Raw genomic sequence first — 24,418 nt, 5'->3', positions numbered from 1 at the left:
AATGTAGACAAATTATTTCCGTATCTGATGCCGAGAGAGGCATGCCTTTTGTTTCATCTACAATTGATTATTGTAATGCACTTTTTTCTGGTGTCCCAAAACGTGTGGTATCCCGCTTGCAGCTTGTTCAGAATCCTGCCGCTAGAATTCTGACTAAAACCAGGAGAAGTGAACATATTACCCCTGTTTTGACCTTACATTGGCTCCTTGTGCAGTATAGAATTGATTTTAAGATTTTGCTGTAAACTTACAAGGCCCTGAATGGATTAGCACCTAGTTAATTGTAGGAGTTACTTACCCTGTATCTTCCAAACCGCACTCTGAGATCACAGCAGTTCACACTCTCTTTACATGTCAAATACATTGCAGTTTAGAGAGGTGAGTTTAAAAAAATCCAACCTGCCTTAAAGTGTCCTGAGATTCTGGAGCCTGTTGACAACCCTATCTGAGTGCTATAAGGAAAAAATTACCGTGATGAGTGACCTGAATCTCCCTGCGAAATAAAACCCACGTTGATTTAAATGCACCGTGTGTGTAACGCATATCAAATAGGCTACAAAATATAAAATAAATTAATACACAGCAGTTCCCAAATGGTTCAACTTGTATTGGCACATTACAGTAATGTAAAATTATATTTACTAAAGCATGTTGTTCAGCAACGTCTTGCAAATCTGACAGTTGTAAAGTTACAAAAAACTTTCTTTTTTGTACACCTTTTTTTTTTTTTTTCTCATTATGATCTCTAGAACATGTCTCAAACAAAGCACAAAAGTATACAACAGTTTGCCGTTACTATATTTTACAGGTTTACTGCATAACTTTACTCCATGAAAAGTGTGATGTGAATGTGCTGTTGCACACGGGGGTATGTTTGCATTCAGCAGCTGCATGACGTGTTTAGTGTGTGTGCCACAAGTAATAGGGAGTTGAGAGCCACGACAGAGTTCATAAAATGTGTTCTTGTTATTAAATACAAAAGTTACGTTCAAATACTGGATTAATGTCTTATTTAAAGAAGAACCGCACACATTGGAGTGATGTATTAAAATGTGTGTGTGTGTAATTATATATATATATAATAGCTAGGGTTGGCAGGGAGGGGGTTACAGTCCTCCCTGCCAGAATACATGCAAGACTGTGGCTGGAGCCTTAATTGAATGATTGATGGTTAATTAGGGTCCAGCCACATGGTATATAAGGAGGGATAAATCCTTTGTCTGGGGGGTGGTGTTTAGGTGAGTTTATGTGCTGTGTCTTTGGATAACTTGGTCAATGAAGGTGAATGCCCAGCCTGACAGCAGAATTGTTTTGTTTAACCTTTTGTTTTGGCCCTTGTGCCTGATTATTTGTTTGTGTGTTTTGTTGCTTGTGTATTAAAGGTCCACGTACACACTTGAATCGCAGCTTTTCCTGAGTCTTATTTCTGATGCTATCCTGCTACAGGCTGCTTTAAGTATTGTTTATGAAATCTGGTGACCTTTTACAATATGAGAAAGATGGGGCACACTTGATCCACATATGGACATTTGTAAAATGTATCAAACAGGTAACATGTACTGTTAACATATTGATCGAGCAAGAGATGGTCAAAGCTACCATGCCATTTTGATTTATTTTTTGACGCTTTGTTCTGTTTTTACCCCCTTAGTGACCCCTAGTACCAGTCAACATGGATCAGCGCTCTAGAGTAAGCTCAGTTGATTCTTTAGGTCCCAATGATGAGGACATGCCATACAGTGACGATGAAACTGATGATGAATTAGATGAGCCACAGCCAAAAAACATTGAGCAAAATCGCATTAATCAGGAGACCGAGGACAAGCAGGGGCCAGTGAAGAAAGGTATGTTTTGCCAGTAGCTGCTGCTAGCAATGTGAACTTTTTATTTTATTTATTTATTTATTTATTTATTTATTTATTTATTACTAAGGCATCCAAACTGTTTTAGCTATTACTAAAATCTAAATTAGAGTTGGAGTCAAACAAATTATTTGCCCAGTTTTCTAAGACACCTTTTTCAATGTTATCATTGGATGTTTCAACTAGGATGTGGAAACTAGTCCTGTAAATGTATTGAAATTCACACGGGAATGTTAATTAAATGTACCCATGCACACATTAACTAATGCCGAAGTGGCTTTACAGCAGCTATTTTCATATGTTATTTATATTTAGTATTTATATGTGGGACGATTTCCTTTGACATCTGAAATGCTAGTCCTTGACTTCATTGCAATATGTGTCTTTGTTCTCTAAGTCTTCCTCTCTTGTTTCAGAGGGCACCTGGAAAGTAAAAGCAAATGACAGGAGATTCTGTGAGCTTCCAGAGTTTCAGAAAAAGAGCTTCTTATGGTTTAAGAAGAGTAAATATTCAGTAAGTTGGTTTTATTGTGTCCCGTCGACAATTGTTTTTACTGTATGCCTTCACAGTGTAGGCATAAGCAGACAGGTCTGTCTTTACAAAGTTCCATATAGTTTTACTTTTTGTATGTGTGTGATTCAGAGTTGTAGATTTTGTTAATTGTGGTAATGGTGTTTTAACCATTCAGAGGGGAACCAATTCACTTTAGTAGATGAAAATAAACATGTTGCAGTGCAGTAGGCAATATTAGTTTAAGAAACTTCTGTGGAATTATTATAACTAAAGAACGGATTTGATATTTTAAGTAGTATGATTTTATATTAGTCAAACACACAGATCCTCAAGAATAATGTATGTGTAATCAAATATAACTAAGTACCTGGAAAGGAAGAAGATCCTCTCAACAGGTGTATGAAGTTTTGTGTAATTCCACTTAAAGTAACCAGATCTGTAAGTTAGTGTTACAGAACAGACTGCAAAGTTTACAACTAATGCATTACGTTACCTTTCCTGTGTCCTGTGCTGTCTCTGTCTTATATTTTAAACATATGGCCGACTCTTGAATTTTATAATCCCACATCGTGACCAATAAATCAATTGGGCAATGCTTTTTCAACATTTACTTGGCAGTGCTCACCAGGAGAAATTTGCGGATCAATGTATCCTCATCACACCTCCTCCTTAACAATGCAGATTTTCTGTTCCCACAATACGCCACTCCTTTCAATTGGAGCAACAACAACGTTGCAGGAGGCACTGGATACCCTGTGATGTTTAGAAGAACAGTGTTCCAGAGTAATATATCTATATCTCAAAACAATCAGGAATATATATATATATATATATATATATATATATATATATATATACACACTGTGATATGGTCAACTGGAGATACAGCAAAGTTAAAGTGATGTGTTGTAAATACTGCAGGGTGTTCTGCAACACTTCAATTCCGAAGCACACAATACCTAAAAGTCTGGTTGTTCTTTTTGTTCAAAGGGTTAACCCTAGGCTCTGTCAGTAAGTATTGTCCATACTCTTTCACTGTTTTAAGACTCTGTGCTGGTAAGCCTTGTTAAATACCAGACACATGAAAAACAGATGCTACCAAAACCTAGACTCCAACAACTAGTAATATAAAGCAAGGTATCATATGCACTTGTTTGTTTTTTCGTTTTGTTAAATTTAATTTGGAATAAGTTAAATGCAGCAGTAAATTCTTTGTAAATATGACCCTGTACAGCTTTTTAAAATTATTATTTATGCAGGGTAGCCACTGAGACATTTCAGTCATATGTTTAAAATAAAATATTTGAATGATTTTTACATTATTTATTACAATCAGTCCAACGATGTTTTTTAATGTGTAAGGAAATACATCTTAAACTATCTGCAATACTGGCATCCTCAGACATTACCACAGGTATACTTGCATAAACCTGAATGACAAAATGAATTACACATTAATATGTTTGTTTGTTTTCTTCCAGGGGAATTCAATCAGAACCTACAAATATAATCCCATCACGTTTTTACCATTGAACTTGATTGATCAGTTTAAAAGAGCAGCCAACGCCTATTTCCTTGCACTACTTATCTTGCAGGTAGGTAGTCTCAGTGTCGGAAATCAATTTGTTAATCAATCAACCAACCACTTATCTTTATTTTCCCAAGTAAAACAATTCAGAATGGCGCTTCCTTTACAACAGCAACTTGCACAAGCTGCATCTAGACACAAGAACAATGAGGCAGTGAGCCATTCTTTAGAGCAAAAGACAAACATGTTCACCTTTTATAGAGCAATACATCATTTGAATGCTATAAAACTAGAAGGAAACTTCTCTGAACAATAATTTCACTGTTCCTTGCTGTAACAAATGCACCAGAAAGAAATACCATATAGAACAAATGTGCTTGTGATTGTAAGTCGCCATGGATAAGGGCGTCTGCTAAGAAATAAATAATAAAAAAATAATAAATGTAGTGGTTATATGGGGGCAGGTTAATGGTTACAGTCTTGAAGAGAAGACCTGTTTTGAGAAGCATTTTAAAGCCACAGGTTTGCTTTAAACAGTCTACAAAGTGAATCTAAAGAACATGGAGAATACATTAATTAATATAACCCTAATATTTTGTACCCATTTGAAGTTGCTCTTTAAGATACACCTGTAATGAGCTTTATTGAGTATTTAAGCTATCCAATGTGCAATTAGACTGGTGATGTAATTTACAGCATAGTTTCTTAACAATGGTGATAGTGTACTATTAAACTGCATACTGTAGGTAACCTTTCTGTTGAATATTGTATGCCTTCATTGAGTAACTGTGGATTACATTTTTTTGTACAGTATTAAAACACTATTCCTCTTGTGGCTTAGCCTAATCTTGAATGATGAAAAGTCTTCAGACATGTAATATTCCATGCAAGACTATTCCATGTAAATGTTGTGTTATTTGTGTTTCAGGTAATTCCTCAAATCTCCACACTGCCTTGGTATACAACGTTGGTGCCTTTGATCCTGGTGCTGGGAATCACTGCCATCAAAGACCTGGTGGATGATATTGTAAGTGTTTGGTGTATGTCGCTATGCTAGCATTCAACCACCTACTGATTTTTACTGTACTTTTTATAACTGCTCTTATCTGTAATGTGATACCTTGTATTGTGATCTTTTGTAACCACTGTAAGTCGCCCTGGATAAGGGCGTCTGCTAAGAAATAAAATATAATAATGTGTATAATATGAGCAGCAGTGTGGAGTAGTGGTTAGGGCTCTGGACTATTGACCGGAGGGTCAGGGGTTCAATCCCACTGCTGCTGTAGCCTTGAGCAAGGTACTTTACCTAGATTGCTCCAGTAAAAACCCAACTGTATAAATGAGTAATTGTATAAAAAAATATAAATAATGTGATATCTGTATAATGTGAAATAATGTATAATGTGATATCTTGCAACAATTGTAAGTCGCCCTGGATAAGGGCGTCTGCTAAGAAATAAATAATAATAATAATAATAATAATAATAATAATAATAATAATGCTCAGTGTTTCCATTCATACAACTGCTTGCACCAATATGCAGCGCTATACACCTCACAGTAGTGAAAGCCCACAGTGTCAGGTCTGTAATATACACTGTGATACTTATTTGAATTAATGTCTGGTCTATTGCAGCCAGTATAGACATTCTCTGCATGTTATTCTATTAGACTTTATTGTTAAATAAAGGATAACAAGCACATACTTTGGACAGAACCTGTGTCATGCTAATAACATTTTCATTTTGTCTTTCATCTTTTAGGCACGTCACAGGATGGACAATGAAATTAATAATAGGTCATGTGATGTCCTTCAGGATGGCAGGTATTCTGCATTTGTCTAGCATAATATGTAATCTACATAAGCAGCCAGCATTTAAGTTGAATTTCCCTTTCAGTATTTGCTTTAAGTTTAATACTCTCAATTGTGTGGTATGAGTGGTTTTAAGGTGTTTATGCATGGTCTACTTTTATTTCCAGAGCTAACTTAAATTCTCTTTTATTTTATATATATTTTTTAAGGTTTCAGTCATACAAATGGAAGGACGTTCAAGTTGGGGATATTGTTCGATTGAAGAAAAATGATTTTATTCCTGTAAGATGATTTTACTTTTATACCAGATGAAATGTTTTTTAATATTTACTTTTTGTGTGCTGACTAGCCTGTAAAAATTTGTGTTTCTCTGTCCCTGTCCTCAAGTACCCCTAACAATGCTAGTAGGAATTAAATATTTATTTGGAATGCATTCAAGTGCACACATGCAGTTCTCACAGAACCTTGTCTGAAGTTTTAAATCATCTGTAACTAAAGTGAGCGTGTTTTGTTTCTGCTTCATTTAATCATTTATAATTTTTTCAGATTTGATTTATGTCATATGTTTTTGTTTCATGACATTTTGATTTCATTCCATTCAGGCTGATATTCTGTTGTTGTCCACCTCGGAACCAAACAGTCTTTGTTATGTTGAAACAGCCGAACTTGATGGGTAAGATGTCTTCATTTAATAAATTATATATATATATATATAATTTTTTTTTTTTTTTTTTTTTTTTTGTGCAAGCCCATTTATAATTTGCTGCCATAATGTGCTTTATGTAATGATTGGTAAAGCTCATGTTGCCATCATTAAACACAATGCAATTGTTCCCAATAAAAAAAAAGTCTTGTGGCACCACCCGATAACCAAACAGAGCTCCACTCCAACAGCCTATGTGTTCATTACGCGGAAGTAAATTCAAATAGTTGTTTTCTAGACATGGGAAAATTCAGAAACGTATCTACAAAACCTCACAAGTGTGAGGGAGTTTAATCTAATAGACAAGCCTGGATCTGAGCCCTCAGTCATAACCATATCTAAGTAAGGTTTCGGTTTGATGTCTGCTGTAGAATATTCTCTTTTATATAAAAAAAAAAACACAGGGTGAGCGGTTCAGGGTGTGAATATTGCGATTTTACTATATTATATTCCTTAATTTAACTGCCTTTTCCAATAATGATGTGTCTTTTGAAAGAAAAAATAAAGGAAAGATTATTTTATGTTTTATCTTGTTTAACCACTTCAACTCCAGATGTAAGAATGAAACCCCTTCCCAGGTACCAGATTTTGAAAATTATTATAATGTTTTCAAACCTGTAATTGCTGTAAAATGTTAACATATGATGAATAAAACACAAATAAATTACCTAAACTGTGTTTTTCATTACATACCCATGTTCAATATAGAGATAAAAACACTTTTTTAATTTCTTTGTTTGAACAATGAAAACAAAAACCCTGCTAATAACAATAATAATCTGTAAATGGTAATTGTCAAACAACATCAAAACATGTGCCATTATCGACTTGCTCTGTGCCATTTATTGAAATGTTCAATACAACAGGACCAGGGGTTGCCTTAGCAACCACTGCACATTTTTCTTGTGTCCTTTCTTTTGTTTTCATTTTCGTAGTAGACCCTGCACCTTTTTTGCGGTCTTTGCTTCCCTTGTGTTGGAGGGATAGTCACAAATGCATGTACAGGGGGCTACTTTGTGCAGGCATTGTGATGGATCTGGCTGCCGCAGATGCCTGGTTTATTGCCTTGTACACAGTGTTGTGTTTTGATAGTATTTCATCACAGCACTGCCATTTCAAACCAAACACCTTCCCGTTTGCAGCTGGCTTACCTGTAAAGTAGCTGCATGCTCTTTTGTTTGTACAGTCAGGGAAGTGATTAGCTTTTCTGGAACAAAAGCCAAAAAACACTCCAATAGAGAACGCAAACTCTCAAGTTCCGCGGCGGGGTGCACATCTGTGTAAACAGGTGCTAAATCAAATGATGGAGGACTGGTATCATGGTAGGGGTCAGTAATAAACACCCAGTCCCCTGCTGTTGTTGTCTCCAAATCCTCTTCATTATCATCACTGAGTGATAAGTCAGCATCACTGTCGCTGGTATCGAAATCCTCTGAACCAACTTCGAAATCTTCATCACTGCCATTGTCGCTCTCCGAGTACGTTGCCATGTTTAGCTTTCGCTAAAAACTATATAAACTACAACTAAACAAGTAAAACTAATAATAAAACCAAAAATAATTTTAAACACTAATATATATATATATATATATATATATATATATATATATATATATATACTTGTTGAATGGCTTCCCCAATGTATCTGTCTTCTAAACGCCCACAGGTAGATCGGAATCGCTATTGACATGCAATTGGATACAAATGTCACCTGACCCTCCCCCGACTTTCATTGCACATTCCACAGTATTAGCACTGCATTAGAGAATGAAAACTAAAACGCTGGACTGAGAGAGCGCTCATAGGGAAACTTGACGTACGCACGTACGACATGGTACTGTAAGTGGGTTTTCATTTGACGTACGTGCATACGCCATGGTGTTGAAGTGGTTAAATAGATACTAATTTACATACAATTTAACATACATACAAATCTAAACCTTCAAACCATGCCATAGAAGACATTTGGGTGATACTTTAGTTTAGGGATGCATTATAAGTAGGGCTTCTGATTTTCGGTTTTAATCAATAAAAAAATGAAATCGTTGTATAGCCAATAAACACTGTGGAAATGGTTAATCAATTCACACTGACCACCCCTTTCCCATTTAAACTAAAACTACAAAAAAAGACCTTTCCCTGTGCAGTTGGGCAATGTCCCTCCTTCCTGACTATCATTGATTCGTTCTAAATACTTTTAAACCCACCCCAGCTACTGAGTGGCAGCACAATTCCTACATTTCTATTGGTTGGCTCCACTTGCAAGATTCAAAACAAGACTATAATTAGAAGTTGAGGCTTGTTTACAGGATTTAAAGCTGTATTACAGTTAAGATACAGAATTGAAAATTGTGGCGAAATGTAAATAAATGCCTACACACAAAAACCCCAGAAGAATGTCCTCGTGACCATAAGGATTACGTTGTGGAAGACAGCAAAGGAAAGAAGATTCAACTTCTAAGTGTGCAAGTACTGTCGAGTTACTATACATATTTTGACAGAACAAATTGGCCAAACATTTTGGAAAGTAACCGAAAACACAAATTTCATAAAGTATATAAAAAGCGAAAGCCCTAAAAAAAACTATTTGCATAAAACTCAAATAGCTAAAAAAAAAAATACACAGAAAAATGAAATTAATAAAAACAGAAAAACTGAAAAACAGAAGCCCTAATTCTAAGTGATTGTAACCAGGCTATAAACATGTTATTAGTTATGCTATTAACAATTATAAAAATAAGACTATTATACACTTTCGCCAGTGGTGTGTTTTTTTTTTTTTTGTCATTGGACCCCACATTTTATCGACTCAATTATTTTTTCCTGAAAATCAGGAGCCTGTAATAGTATCTGATGTTTCCATTCATGGAGATTGGACATTTCTTCCCTTTTCTGTATGTTTTCCATCTATAAGGCTTTCAATGGCAAGTATAAAGCGTGTAATCTACTAGCAATGACCTTTTGTAATTTATGAACCTGTGATTTAACAGCATTATCGATATTGTATGTTAGCCAGGATTTCACTGAAATGTATTTATGTAATTATTTATTTATTTTAATTAATATTTATTTCAGAGAAACTAATTTGAAGTTTAAACTGGGCCTGAAGGTAACACACGAAGAACTACAAACAGAACAGCAGCTGTCAGATTATGATGGTGTGTACATTTTAAATATTACCACATCTTTAGAAACTCCAATGGCTTAGTAATGGTAGAGGAGTTAGTTCTCCTATTGTCCATGGTAATACTAGAAGCTATTTGATACTTTTATAATGGCATGTATGAGGAGTGATTTGGGGGTTATGATGTGGACTGTCTGTCATTTTATTGTATTTATCTAAGGCAAAACATGTCGGTGAAGGCTGAGAAAGACAATCGTACTGTATTTCAATTAACCCTGGGCGGTGAGGGCACATGGTAGATCGATTTGATTGGCAATAGGGTATTGAACCTGTAACGGCTAATTTAATTCCAACACTAGTTGGCAGTAATCTGAGAGATTTCCATCCAGTGCGTGTTCTGTAAAAACTTTGATCTTTAAAACTGGCTGCATAATTTCATATCAACAAGTAAGATCTGATTTGCTTCAATGATTGCTCGTGGATTTGGTTACGTAAATTGATTCTAGTTTTTTACTGAGCTTGTTTGGATTGTATCAGCAAGCTGACAGAGCATCTAACTAAACGCTCCACAGGTGAACAATTTTCTTTTTTTTTTTGTTAGCTATGATTGAATGTGAAGAGCCCAACAACAGACTAGACAAATTCACTGGCACTATGATGTGGAGAAATGACAGTTACTCACTGGATCTGAGTAACATTCTACTGCGTGGTTGTACGGTACGCAACACAGACATCAGTCACGCTATGGTCATTTTTGCAGGTTAGTAAAAAAATATATATATATATATTCTTTATCTTCTATAAATGTAATGATCTATTTTTCCTGCAGTAGAGTAGTATGTTGCAGGTATATATATAATATATATTTTTTTTCTTTTCCTTTTTTTAGGGGCTGACACCAAAATCATGAAGAATGGTGGCAAAACTAGATTTAAAAGGACTAATATTGATCGTCTGATGAATTACATGGTTTACACTGTACGTACAGCTTTTACAGTTCATTAGTATTCAAGACATGAACACTGTCTGTCAGTAATTGTCATGTCCATGGGGGGTGGGGGCAAATCTATACTGAATGTAGAAAATACATTATATAATTGATTGTTGATTTGAGGTTCTTGTAATTGTATTAAGTGAAAATAAATCGTATTCCCTTTTTTATTTATATAATATGCACCCTACGTGTAACAGGCACAACAAAGCTGACTTGGGTTTTGTCCATTTTGAGTTTTGGACATTTTTGGTGTAATGCACACGTCTTGTGTGCTAGCCTACCAAAAACACCAGAGTGTATTCTTCAGATCACACCATTTGTGTATACTGCACATTTTACAGTGTATATACTAAGACAGAGAGCGTGAGCTCACAACATGTAAATAACGCACTCAAATTTTCATAAAATGTGCATGTTGTAGTCTCAAATGTTGGTCATAATTTTGATGTGACAGCACTACTTGCTGCTTTGCTCCAGAAATCATTTTCTTCTTTTTCTTTTTTTTTTTTTTGCACAGATCTTTTTCCTTCTTATTCTCATAGCAGCGGGCCTGGCTATTGGTCATACGTTTTGGCAGGAACAGATTGGCAGTAAAGCCTGGTACCTGAATGACGGATCATCTGAAAACTCAACCTACCGAGGCTTTATCACCTTCTGGGGTTATCTCATTGTTCTGAACACAATGGTCCCCATCTCTCTCTATGTGAGGTAAGGAAAGAGCCTTGTTGTGCTTAACAAATGTAAAATACTGTAATCAAAAAGCAGGACAAAATTTGGTTTCTTTGAACTGTGGATTAGGGTGAAGGGGGTGTCTTACGTTTGAATCAGCATGTCATTGAGTGGAGCCAAATGTATTCCCCCAGATCTGAGCAACCCACAGGTAGCTTTTAATTTGGTCTGGGATGTGTCACTCAAAGCTAATCTCTTTTTCAAATGTCTTTTCAAGTGTTGAAGTTATCCGACTGGGTCAGAGTCACTTCATTAACTGGGACCTGCAGATGTACTATGAAGACAAGGACACTCCCGCCAAGGCTCGGACCACTACCCTAAATGAGCAGCTGGGACAGATCGAGTACATCTTCTCGGACAAGACTGGGACCCTCACCCAAAACATCATGGCCTTCAAAAAGTGTACCATCAATGGAAAGACATACGGTGAGCTTCAATATTGAACACAACACATTATTTATTCAGGAACAAAGATTAAAGTTTTGAAATATATTTCTGATTTTCTAATATCATTATTCTCCTTAGGTAACCCATGTAATGAAGATGGAGTGAGTTTAGACAGCATTAACGTAAGACTTTTTTTTTTTTTTATATATATATATGTGTGTGTGTGTGTGTGTGTGTGTGTGTATATATATATATATATATATATATATATATATATATATATATATATATATATATATAATGTCTGTGTACAGTGAAACCCCTTTTAATCCTAACTAAACCAGGGTGAGAGAGTTCTTTAAATAAAGTTCAGATAAATTAGTTTGTGCACTGGAGGCCTTGTATTGAAGCAAGTGCAGCAGTGTGCCCCCCATTCTGTATTTTAACATTATAGTTTGAAGCTACCACTGTTTCTTGTAATCCTGTTTTATTCATTTCAATATCAAATGGGACAAGTTTTGCACTGTTGGAGGTGATATGTTTTGGGGCCTAATTCTGTCTGTGAAGAGGGATTTAAATCTAAATCTGTGGGATTTAAAGCTCAGCTACCGACGCTGAGTTACATTTTTCTGCCAGAAAATGCAGTCGTATGATGTAAACTGGTTATTATTGGGCAGTCATGGCTCCCCAGGTCCCCTTTTTACGCCATTTCACAAGCACTGGCATTTTCAGTATGTGGAAAAACACAAATTGCATCTGTCGTTGATTAGATTGTTACAATATATGTTATCCATTTTTTTTTTTTTTGTATTTGTACTGTATCCTGTATCCTGTATCCTGATATACTTTTGTCTTTTTTTTTTCTTTCAAAACACTGCAGCCTGTGGATTTTAGCTGGAATAAGTATGCAGAGGGGAAGTTCCAGTTTTATGACCATTCTTTGCCAATTTGCATAAAGAAAGGGGAAGACCTACATGCTATGGAGTTTTTCAGATTACTTGCCCTTTGCCACACTGTGATGGTGGAAGAAAAGGAAGGTGAGTGAGAAGAAAAAAGCTAGCCTTGGAGATTGAGGTTTTATTTATTTACAGATAACGTTATTCTTTTTTTACATTTAATTTTGACCTCTCTGAATTACAATCTCTGTTTTATGGGAATTCACTGACATTTCACTGGAACCTAATATACTGATCAGGTTATATTCAATGTATCTAAACATTGTAGTAAATCATTAAGGTTAAGGACAAAGTATTGTTTTAACATGTCTTTGAACAAATTCTCTTTCTCATCTCAGGTCAGCTTGTTTATCAGGCAGCTTCCCCAGATGAAGGAGCCCTGGTTATGGCTGCCAGGAATTTTGGATTTGTCTTCCTGTCCCGATCACAAAACACTATTACAATAAGCGAGATGGGGTTGGAAAAAACATATGAAGTGATAGCAATATTAGACTTCAACAGTGACAGAAAACGAATGTCTATTATTTGTAAGTGGTAGATTTTTGTAAGATATTTTTATTTCTAAATATACATTTTGTGTGAAATACCTACTTTAAGGAAACAATCTGGACACCTAAGGGTCATTTTAACAAAGCATTGTCTCTGATTTTAATGGAAATTGGTTACCACTTGGGGGTTTTATTGGAAAAATTATAATTTCAAATTGAAGCTTGATTGAGCAATGGTTCAGAATTTATAGAGAATCACAGTTTTAGGTTTTCACCAGACCCACTGACATTCAAATTGCTATTGCTCGGGATCCATTTTGAAATATATATATAATGTGTGTGTGTGTGTGTGTGTGTGTGTGTGTGTGTATATGTATATATATATATATATATATATATATATATATATATATATATATATATATATATATATATATATATATATAATGTATAGGTATGTAGGGATGGGACAAATACAGCAGTTCCGAATAATTTTCCTTTTAAGGTCTCACTGAACTGACACATTTCAAATGAAATCCGGTTAAACTTTTAAATCACACAATTAGGTTGTGCTGTGTGTATAATCTCCAAAGTGTTTTCAATTAAAAACAAATTGTCGCCTTTTAATCTCTAGACAAGTGAGTTTCGTCTGGCCGATGCAGATCCACATTAACACATAACAATAGCGTGTAACGTATTCAGGTAGGGTTTAAAAAAGATTCCTCTTGTTACAATTCTTCAATCTATTGATGTTGAGGTTTAAAAGTTTTAAATTGAGATGAGGCAAAACATACATAATGATAATTGGCCAGTTAAAAGCTAACAGTTCCCTTTGAATCGAAAACACTCTGCAGAACCTGATGACAATTTAGCCAAGATATAATTACAAGCTTATTATACACACTTTGGTGTAATTTTATTTGTTATAATTAGTTGTAGCCGTTTACAATAGCTTGAAAAGTAGCACACATGGCCATTTCCCTTGCTTTGTTTTTTGTAATGCTTTTGTTTTTCCCCTGAAATTTCTTTTGTTTTTGTGAAGTTTGTTTGGTTACCGCAGTAAACTGAACCTTCATATTTGTGTCGCATTAAATACTTGTCTTTGCCTCCCAGTATACCATTGCTATACTGATGTTTGATAAATGTTCCTGTTTTCTCCATTTTCTTCCAGTTACACTTTTACTAAAAGGTTTAGTAAAGTTCTATCACTCAATGTCTTTTTTTTTTTTTTTTTGTGGCAGCATTTTCCTCATTTTCAACAAACACGTCTCTGTTTTCATCAGTAACATTTTGAAATCTGGTTGTCATTTTCATTAAACTGCCAGTTTGTGTGCTGTTGTGAAGTCAGTTTAGGTCTGGGAGTAACTTGCCCTCTAATTAACACAGAGAGTAAAATGTATTTTCAGGGGCTAAAATGCAACATTACCTTGAAGTCATGAGTAATCTTGATAAATACTGTACAATTTTTAATGGTAATGGGGTAAGCATTAAAAAAGAGCCTTCCATGTTACTACTTTTGTACTACTGTACAAAAACTTAGTATTAAAATAAAACCAGACACAACAGCTATTGTTATTCACTTTATTGACCACCGTCAATACGACTTTGAAGAGAAGCACAGAAACAGAACTTCTATTTGAACGTTAAATTCTTAAACTCTGTGAACACGTTAAAACTTCTATATAAAGCCATACAGATAAATAAAATAAGGAAATACATTAAGTTATAAAACAAATAGTTTTAATATTATAGGCATTTTTTTTTTTAAGCAGTTGCCTCCAACAATTTGCAGTTGGATTTGTAGCAGGACTGGGGTGCTTACGCGTCAACCTGTGTAGCTTCGAATTTTTCTTATTCTTACTGTGATTGGCTGCAAAGGCAACAGAGCTAGCCAGAGATTGCATAATGTTTATTCAGTTGGTTTTTCTTGTGTACAGTTTCCTAGTAACTGAATACATTGTATTCTGGGAGATGTAGTTGTTAGTGGAAGTTTTAGGGGAGGCAGACAAGCTGTGCAGCAAAATTGCTATGCGCATTTTTACCCATTAAATAACAATTTAGTGCGGATTTCAGATTTGTTAATGGGTAAAAACAGCGGGTATGCAGCCTATCTGGACCGCTGCATACAAGTCCACAATAATGAAGATGAAATTTTGCAAATCAAAGGCACGCACATTGCGTAACGTGCGTACAGCTGCGGACGCTAATGTTCTGTGCCGCAGGGACTTTGGAGGAGTTTTATGGGGAAGTCCTGTAGTACAAGCATGTAGTCAGGGCATAACTTTGGCAGGTTCAAACTTGCAAGAATATCAGTTCATATTCCGAAAAGACATTATGAAGTTACTGTAAATCCGGGAGACGCAAGAACACACGTTGCCTGGATTGGTTTCACAAACATCTGTCTGGAAGTTGTTTTCTTTCACTGACCGGCTGGCTGCAATAGCATTATGTTAATACTTAGTATTACCTGTAATTATTTTTCAGTACAATTTCATATAACTAGCGAACAGGTGTTATTAATCGATCGGATGATTAATCAATCAATAGAAAATATCAATATGTGTGTGTTTGTTGCTTGAGTGTTTAATAGGTATACATATGGGAAACCTATCTGCAGCATGCACTAATTTATTTCTTGGATGTCCTTATCCAGGGCGACTTACAATTGTTACAAGATATCACATTATTTTTACATACAATTACCTATTTATACAGTTGGGTTTTTACTGGAGCAATCTAGGTAAAGTACCTTGCTCAAGGGTACAGCAGCAGTGTCCCCCACCTGGGCTTGAACCCACAACCCTCCGGTCAAGAGTCCAGAGCCCCTAACCACTACTCCACACTGCTGCCCACTTGCAAATTGTCTATTGCTCATGTCGCACTGAATGTTGTGCTGTGTAATATATACAATTAATATTCCCTGTTTGTCTCAAAGACAATTTGAGGTAGTGACTTCCTGTTTGCAGGGTTCTATAAAGACACTGTTACAAAATTGAAGTAATGTGACTTGAGTAATTAGGGTATAGAGATAGAACATTTGGAGTTTGAGTTGTTTTCATTTGTGGAACACAAGTGTTCTGTGGTTTTTCTCAACTGTTGCAAGTGTCCAATACAAGTTAACTGTTTTATACAGTCACAGAAATATTGACACCCTACACTTTAATATCAGAGAATTGAACAAAACAAAGTGCTTTTTTATATAAACATTGTTTGTTAAACTTGTGTGGTGTTTTTAATTGTGTATTTTGGTCTGTGTCATATTAATTGGTGGCTCATGTTCACTAAATGCTTGTATTTAACATGTTTTCTGAATTCTCATATTAAGTGTAGGGTGTCAATACATTTGTGTGCGTGTGTTCTATAACTTCCTCTGCTTTCTTTTCAGTGAAACTAGCTGATGGCACAATCAGACTCTACTGTAAAGGGGCTGATACTGTTATCTACGAACGCTTGCACCCAGAGTCTGAAAACAAGGAAACTACCCAGACAGAACTTGATGTAAGTCTTTTGAACCATTTATTTTAATTCAAACTAAAAAATAACTCTTATATCTGTAAAGTACAATCATATAAACTGCTTAACTGATCTAGGCAACTGTTTAAATGCTATATTATCTTTTTAAAATTGTTTTTATCTTTTTACCAGATTTTTGCAAACGAGACCCTCCGAACTCTCTGTCTGTGTTACAAAGACATCAGCGATGAGGAGTTTAGCACCTGGGCAGCTAAGCACAAGGATGCTAGAATTGCTGTGACAGACCGAGAAGCAGCTTTGGATAAAGTGTATGAAGAAATAGAAACCAACCTGCTTGTATGTCAATTTTTTAATTAATAATAAGACTACAGTGTCATTTTGGTTATTTTTTTTTTAAAATCTTATGCATTGTAATACATCTACAGGCAAACAGTACAGTTTGTCTAACCTATAATTTCCAAGTGAAGATTTAGGGTAAGAGAGGAAAGGGCACGTGATGGAGCATGTTCAAATATCATACTGGAGAGGGAATATACCATAAGGTTAACCCATAAACTGAAAGCCAATGGAGTTTTTTCAAGCAGATTTTAGTTAACCAACGAAAGTCTACACAAGACTTCATTTTTAATAGTGGAGTCGTTTTTGGTATTGTAGCATAAATTTTAAACCAAATGTGTTAACAAAAATAAACTTGGATTATGGATATTTCTACCAAAAATGTTCTGCAATTGACACCAGACCAGAAACAACATCCACACTTATGTTGCATAGCAACATCAGTATAATGTTCCAGAGCTGGTGCTGCTCTTGAAGATGCATGTCCTCAATCTGCTGTCCAGCAATTTAGTTGCATAATAAAGTCAAACTCTTGTAAGGCATTTCATTGTGGTTCTTGTCACATTCCAGCTTATTGGAGCAACTGCCATTGAAGACAAACTGCAAGACGGTGTCCCAGAGACGATATCCAACCTGGCCAAGGCTGATATCAAAATCTGGGTTCTAACTGGGGATAAGAAAGGTACTAGTCTGAAATAGATATAGATTTTTTTTTTTTTTTTCTTGACTGTCCGAAGCATATAAGCAACTTTTGCAGAGTGCTGTACATGTCCGGAATTCCATTTTTCATTACCATAATCTGTCATGTGAGCGACCTGGATTTAAACTGTTAGCTAATACATTATCCTGTAAATCGGAGAATCCTTATTGAGATGGTCTGATTTGTTATCTGTACTTCTACAGTCTCTTTACTGGACTTCTACTGTCTTAGTGACAATAACACTTTTCCCTCCCTCCCCCCCCCCCCCCGATAGAAACTGCTGAAAACATCGGGTATGCCTGTCAGCTTTTAACTGACGAAACGCAAATCCACTACGGAGAAGATGTCAAGTATGTTTAACTTCTGCTGTTTTTAAGCTTGTTTTCAGTGCACACGGGATTTTAAATGATGGGTATGTTTATCAGATTATGTGATCCATCATTGTGATTACGGTATTAGAAGGCTGTTTGGATTTTGTCACATTCATTTCTTAATAGGAAAAAATAAGTTTAGCAGAAGTTTATTGCTTGACAACAATAATATGTGGAAAGGCTGAAGCCTGTTTTGAGCTTGGTTTCACTTTAAAGGAGTTATAGCTAATACAATATTTCCTGAAACCTGTTGTGCCCCTCTTTTCACTATGTTTATATATATATATATATATATATATATATATATATATATATATCTCCATGCATGCTACCGTACTAGGGTTAAAGAAAGATCTCTGTTTGCATGCCTTACTTTCAGGTAGTGTGTATGCACTTCCCTTGGTCCTTTCACCCGGTGGGTTAAATGTTCCCACCCCCTCACACTTTTCTTTCCTGTGATTTAACCAGCCAATATGCTTTGACCTGTTGTAATGAAGTGAAATGACCTCTGATACTCAGAGTACCAGAAAATAACACATTTAAATTGAGAGCTTTCAAAACCTTGTATGGTACCAGGTATCATTTTAAGTTTTTTCTTAAAATGTGCTGCTTTCAAATCTGCACATTAGACTGATGTGAAATGGAACTTTGTGTAATTATTTGATTTGCTATTACTGCTTTTAATAGTTTTTAATATTTGTATGTGTTTTTGTAAACCTAATGTGAACACCTAGTGTATGTGTATTTCCTTTGTATGTAAGCATTTGGATGAACATAGGTGAAGTCAGTCTAGAGGGGAAACAGAAAGCTTATTTAGTTCTATATCTATTTTGATATTTTATTGTGTGGACCAGCATCATTTGTCAAATTAACTTGCCTATAAAGTGGCCAATCATGGAGCCATTTGACCGACTGTAAAATATGTATTTTCCTTGCAGTGTGCTTCTGAGGACCAGGCAGCAGAATAGCAGAAACACCGAAGGGACTCAACTAGTGAAATCAAATGCCAAAGAGCCCTACTTTACAGATGGAGGAATCCACGCTTTAGTAATCACTGGGTCATGGCTGGTAAGTTACTGAAGTATGAACAGTCCATCTGCCATTCCCAAATGGTGCACCAACCCCTTGTGGTTTCAGCTGGTTGGATAAAATACAGTATTGTTTCCTATACCTTTGTTGGGTCCATTTATATCAAGTCTTCTAATCTAATGGTACTCTTTGTATGAAATGCACTTGTGTTTTGTGCATAATGTAAAGCAAGTCTGGCTGGTGAAGTGCAAATGTTAATGGATCACTGGTGATCACTTTTGGGACCTGGGGGTTGACATAAAAATACAGATTTCTCAAAACACCCTGTCATTCCCTTTCATTTTGGAACACATTGTACTGCTATATAAAAAGGCTTATTTTAATGGAAGATATTATGCATGTTCTACTACCTGAGGCAGTTATTGTTTTGTGTTGTAACTATTTATTTTATATGCTGCAAAAGGATTAATCAAACACAACAAGTAAAGGCTATTGATTTTAATTAAATTTGAACTCAAATGAATACATTTTTACAAACAGAATGAAATCCTTTACGAGAAAAAGAAGAGGAAGAGGAAATTGAAGCTGCGGCTGCCTACTCCCAAGACAAAGGAAGAACAAACACAACAGCAGCAGTCTAAGCTGAAGGAGGAGCGGGCCAAGGAGGAGCGGCAGAGCCACTTTGTGGACATGGCCTGCGAGTGCAGTGCGGTCATCTGCTGCAGAGTCACTCCCAAGCAGAAAGCCATGGTAGTCAGTCTTGTCAAGAAGTGCAAGAAGGCAATCACACTGTCCATTGGAGATGGAGCCAATGACGTCAACATGATTAAAAGTAAAATACTTGTTTTAAATGTTTTTCTGTACTAGATTGTCTGGTTAATTTAATTATTTGAAGTTCTTATACAGTACAAGGGAGAGAGTAAAGTTTGATATGTGCTTTGTGATTACAATTCCTGATTTCCAATCTTTATCTCTATAGCTGCAGACATCGGTGTTGGGATCAGTGGACAGGAAGGAATGCAGGCAGTCATGTCCAGTGATTATGCCTTTGCCCAGTTCCGCTACTTGGAGAGGCTACTGCTGGTGCATGGAAGATGGTCTTACATCCGCATGTGTAAATTCCTGCGGTACTTTTTCTACAAGAACTTCGCTTTCACATTGGTTCACTTCTGGTATTCGTTTTTCAGTGGATATTCTGCAAGGGTGAGATGACCTAGAATTTTTTGACAATTTATGTGGCACATTTTTTCTCGCCAATTTATTTTTTTTGTAATAGTAGGGCCTTTCCAAAACTATCTGAGCTAAACTGCAGCTCATCTCAAGTTCTTAACTACAGCTTTGACCCAAAGTTTTGCACACGTAGAATTTTAGAATTGAACAGAATTATCTTTTATTTAACATCATTTAATCAATGAAACTACAAGATGATATTGCAAAAGTCTACCGGAAGCCATTATAGTAGTACAGTATTTCATGTTCGGTTTCAAAATGTCACATTTTTCAATTTGTCAGTTTTTCGTTAAGTATATGAAAAACTCCAAAGCGGTATTTAATTCAATATGTTAACGTAACATTATTCAGCAGGTTTCATTCGACTTTATGAAACAACGTTTGTTAATTTATAGGGTGATGCAAAACATTTGGCCATAGCTATATTCCAAAGCTTTTCAGCACATTTATCATCTACAATTTGGTTGAATCTTTATGACTTCAAATTGCTAATCTGTTGCCTTGATGCAGAGTGTTTTTTCTATAGACCGACCCAGAGTTACAGATAGGATCAACCTATGTAATATGCTCAGGGGCATATTTTCATACCTCTAACTCCAATGTCCAAGGAGAAACAAACTTATTTGAGTAATGATTTGGTAATGTGTAATTTGAAGGTCTCCTTAAGCACTCAAGTTAGTTTATTTCTCATTTTAATACACCCTTCTGTATCTTAGCAGGCTTAAAACCATATTAAAATGCCAGCTTCCACTGTACTTTTTCATTCTCAATAATGTTTTAAAAAAAATACAAATGTGCTGCTGATTACACTTGACTTGCTGGTTAACACTTGCCAGTTGGATGACCTGTTATGTTTCTAGTTTTACACCTTGGTTTTATAGGTAGAGTTCAAATCTTTTTTTTGTTTTTTCTTACAGACTGCTTATGAGGACTGGTTCATCACATTGTACAATGTTCTGTACAGCAGTCTTCCAGTTCTTCTTGTAGGTTTGCTAGATCAGGTGTGTGATTTTATTTCATATTCATTCATTCATTCATTCATTCATTCATGCATGCATATAATATACATGTTCATCAGGTTTTTTTTGTAAAACTGTCCTGAATCTTCTTGATTTCATGTGCTCTGTAAGCTTTTCAAAACATTTTTAGTCAGGAAGGACTCAAGTTATAAACCATGCTTAAGCCCTGACATTTACCAACACAAACGCATCCTTCTGATTTGGTTTCGCTGCATTATCATATCATTTCCACATTTTATTTTTTACTTCTGCCCAAATTCCTTAATAAATCACCCACCTTTTTGAGGAGCGTATTTACTTTACTCGAACACCATTTTTTCATTGAAACATCATGTAATCTATTAATGTCATAACCTTTAAAATCATGACAATTCTGAGAGCAGCTTAAAGTTCAAGTCTTTATTTTAATATGAGTTATGATTCAGTTTATTTCTTTTTTTTTTTTTTTAGGATGTGAATGACAAACTAAGCCTCCGGTTTCCAAAGCTTTATGTCCCAGGGCAAGAAGGACAGCTGTTTAATTACAAAAACTTCTTCATAAGTTTGTTCCATGGAATTTATACCTCATTGATAGTCTTCTTTATACCCTATGGTGCATTTCTGCAAACCATGGGGCAGGATGGGGAGGCACCGTCAGACTACCAGTCATTTGCTGTCACTACTGCCTCCTCTCTAATCATCATTGTCAATCTCCAGGCAAGTAAAATACAGTCAAATATTCATGTTTCATATGAGTGTTGGCTACCCCTTTACCTTTTTGGATTGTGTAAACATTTCATTTTGTGTCTCTCACTCTCACTCTCTCTCTGCTAATGCCAAGCAAACAAAGAAGAGAACAAGTTGCAAAAGCTGTTTAAAACAATCGCAAGAAGCTAGCGGAAGTATTTTTAATACATCAATAAATATCTTGGTTCATGGTTCTGTATATGGACTCAGATCAGATCACTATATTGCATCATTAGGATGTGATTTTATCCAGAGCTGAATCCTGATCTACATGAAAGGCTTTGAGTTACTGTGTATTGTATTTCTGGCTTGCCTCCTTTGTATAGTGTGTGAGAGCTTTGTTTGAGGTGAGGTGCATTGTTCTAATTGGGTGTTACCTTTTTCTCTCTTAGATTTCCCTGAACACTTCATACTGGACCTTTTTAAATGCATTCTCAGTCTTTGGCAGTATAGCAATTTACTTTGGAATCATGTTTGACATTCATAGTGCAGGGATACATGTCATCTTCCCCTCTTACTTCACATTTACAGGTTGGTATTGGTCAACTTTGTTTAATAATGATGCATGATGTCAGTTCTTAGCCAGGATGAGTCAGAAAGTTGGAAATTAAAAATATGGTTTGTTATCATATTGAACTGTCCTGGTTTAAATAAATAATTGTTGCTTTATTAATTTTATTAATGATTTCTCCTACAGGAGCTGCTCCAAATGCTCTCAGACAGCCTTATCTGTGGCTGACGATTATACTGACCGTTGGTATCAGTCTTATGCCAGTTATCGCAGTTCATTTCCTGTACAAGACAATATGGCCTTCCGAGGGTGATAAAGTAAGTTGTCAAGAAAACCTTAGATTTAAAATAAGAAAATCATCTGTGACATCATGGTTCAGTCTGATTGTAGAACTGCGGTAGGTGTGGTAACTGCTACTGCTACCAATAAAAAAACAACACACTACATGTGCCCGCAATGTTTTTGTGATGGTTTCTATTTCGTTGGAATGCTTTTGGGGTTTTACTCGAAACCTGAAGTTCTCTTTATACAGTTCTGAGACCTGTCAAACTATGTGGTGGTATATCTATATATCATGTACCTAATAATTATACCTCCAACAAAATGTCCTTTTTTAATGTTTAATAAAAAGACTAAGAACTTTTGCTCTGGGGAGAGGAAATCATTCTCTTCCTTTTAAAACAGGTACAGAGGAACCGTAAGACATACGAGGCAGATGAGGCTCCAAAGAAGAAACCAAGTGCTTTAAGACGAGGCGCAACCAGTCGCAGGTCCGCTTATGCTTTCTCTCACCAACAAGGCTATGCTGACCTCATCGCTTCTGGACAAAGCATCCGCAAGAGACCGTCAGCAGGACGGCCATCCGTCCTCCGAGAAACAGAGTGAATGCCACAGACTGACACAAACTTTTAACATTAATGCATTAAAAGACTTTTTAACTCTTGCACAGAAGAGATTATTTTATTTTTGTAATGGACAATGTTGTTCTCAGGACATTTTTAGAATTTTTTTTTTTTTTTTTCATTCAAGATATTCTTATTACTTGTTGAATTCCCTGACATTTGCCATTTTAGTTCTGTGGTGGCCTTAATATTGTGATACTGTATGTCTTGACCATTTTCTACTCCAGCTATGCAAGTTTTTGATATTGTTACAACTGGGTGGTGTTACTAGTCATACAAGTTTTGTTTGTTTTTAATAGGTGAAGAAATGTGTGTAGTGAATTTGTCATCCTCCAGTTATGATATAAGTTAGATACTTAAACATTTTACCTATTTAAAAAGGCCTTGTTAGATATTACAAAACTAGACTCCTTGTGGCCTTTGTGAAAGAATTACAACGAGAGGCATGTACAAGTTAATCGAAAAACAACAGTACTCAATGAGTTTAGATTATGGATAGCACCCCTACACCTAATTATAAAGATAGGTGGGGCTTTAAGTTTTTAGGGGTAATTGTGTACATAGTTGTTAGTAATGTATATAGTGGTTCCTCAATTGAAATTTAGTCTTTAGGATGGTGTCCTTTTTGGAGGCATATCCTTTGCAGTTGGTAAAACTTGAATGACCTAACCAAAAACCAATCCAAGCAGAACTAGGTTAATATCTAAGATTGGTACTGTAGGTAGAAACGTTTTTGATCAGTGAAAGATCAGGTCCAGGTTCTGGTACTTTTTATATGAAGGGATGAACTGACAACACATTGAAACCAGAATTTTAAAACCTAGAAGGGATGCAATAAAGCTGATGTTTTTTATAATAAAGTCTGAAAATGTAATCTTAGACACAACTAATGTTGCAATTTGTGTAAAATACTCTTTTCAATATCCAAATACTTAACAAAAACACTGAAGTTTTCTGTTAATGTTCGTGAATACTTTAACTTTATTTAAGAAGAAATAATAATAAAAAAGAAATAAACTGAA

General features: G+C 35.6%; 1 protein-coding gene across 1 annotated transcript in view; it reads left to right on the top strand.

The window, feature by feature from the left end:
- LOC117420871 (phospholipid-transporting ATPase IC-like) overlaps window positions 1-24,418 on the top strand; it is a 49,370-nt gene extending 24,952 nt beyond the window's left edge. The window contains exons 2-28 of the mRNA XM_034034584.3: window positions 1,652-1,844; window positions 2,279-2,376; window positions 3,858-3,971; window positions 4,833-4,931; window positions 5,668-5,729; window positions 5,927-5,999; window positions 6,320-6,390; window positions 9,496-9,578; window positions 10,146-10,304; window positions 10,434-10,522; window positions 11,056-11,246; window positions 11,485-11,693; window positions 11,793-11,836; window positions 12,535-12,691; window positions 12,949-13,137; window positions 16,484-16,596; window positions 16,744-16,908; window positions 17,479-17,590; window positions 17,883-17,958; window positions 18,918-19,047; window positions 19,549-19,840; window positions 19,988-20,211; window positions 21,156-21,239; window positions 21,708-21,953; window positions 22,376-22,514; window positions 22,681-22,811; window positions 23,179-24,418. Of these exons, the coding sequence (XP_033890475.1) occupies window positions 1,673-1,844; window positions 2,279-2,376; window positions 3,858-3,971; window positions 4,833-4,931; window positions 5,668-5,729; window positions 5,927-5,999; window positions 6,320-6,390; window positions 9,496-9,578; window positions 10,146-10,304; window positions 10,434-10,522; window positions 11,056-11,246; window positions 11,485-11,693; window positions 11,793-11,836; window positions 12,535-12,691; window positions 12,949-13,137; window positions 16,484-16,596; window positions 16,744-16,908; window positions 17,479-17,590; window positions 17,883-17,958; window positions 18,918-19,047; window positions 19,549-19,840; window positions 19,988-20,211; window positions 21,156-21,239; window positions 21,708-21,953; window positions 22,376-22,514; window positions 22,681-22,811; window positions 23,179-23,379 (3,723 nt within the window). The 5' untranslated portion in view covers window positions 1,652-1,672 and the 3' untranslated portion in view covers window positions 23,380-24,418. The remainder of the gene's footprint in view (window positions 1-1,651; window positions 1,845-2,278; window positions 2,377-3,857; window positions 3,972-4,832; window positions 4,932-5,667; window positions 5,730-5,926; window positions 6,000-6,319; window positions 6,391-9,495; window positions 9,579-10,145; window positions 10,305-10,433; window positions 10,523-11,055; window positions 11,247-11,484; window positions 11,694-11,792; window positions 11,837-12,534; window positions 12,692-12,948; window positions 13,138-16,483; window positions 16,597-16,743; window positions 16,909-17,478; window positions 17,591-17,882; window positions 17,959-18,917; window positions 19,048-19,548; window positions 19,841-19,987; window positions 20,212-21,155; window positions 21,240-21,707; window positions 21,954-22,375; window positions 22,515-22,680; window positions 22,812-23,178) is intronic.

Source organism: Acipenser ruthenus, chromosome 1 (genome assembly GCF_902713425.1).
Source record: "Acipenser ruthenus chromosome 1, fAciRut3.2 maternal haplotype, whole genome shotgun sequence".
NCBI lineage: Eukaryota > Metazoa > Chordata > Actinopteri > Acipenseriformes > Acipenseridae > Acipenser > Acipenser ruthenus.
Note: the sequence above shows the minus strand (reverse complement) of the source record. Positions and strands in the feature narration are given on the sequence as shown.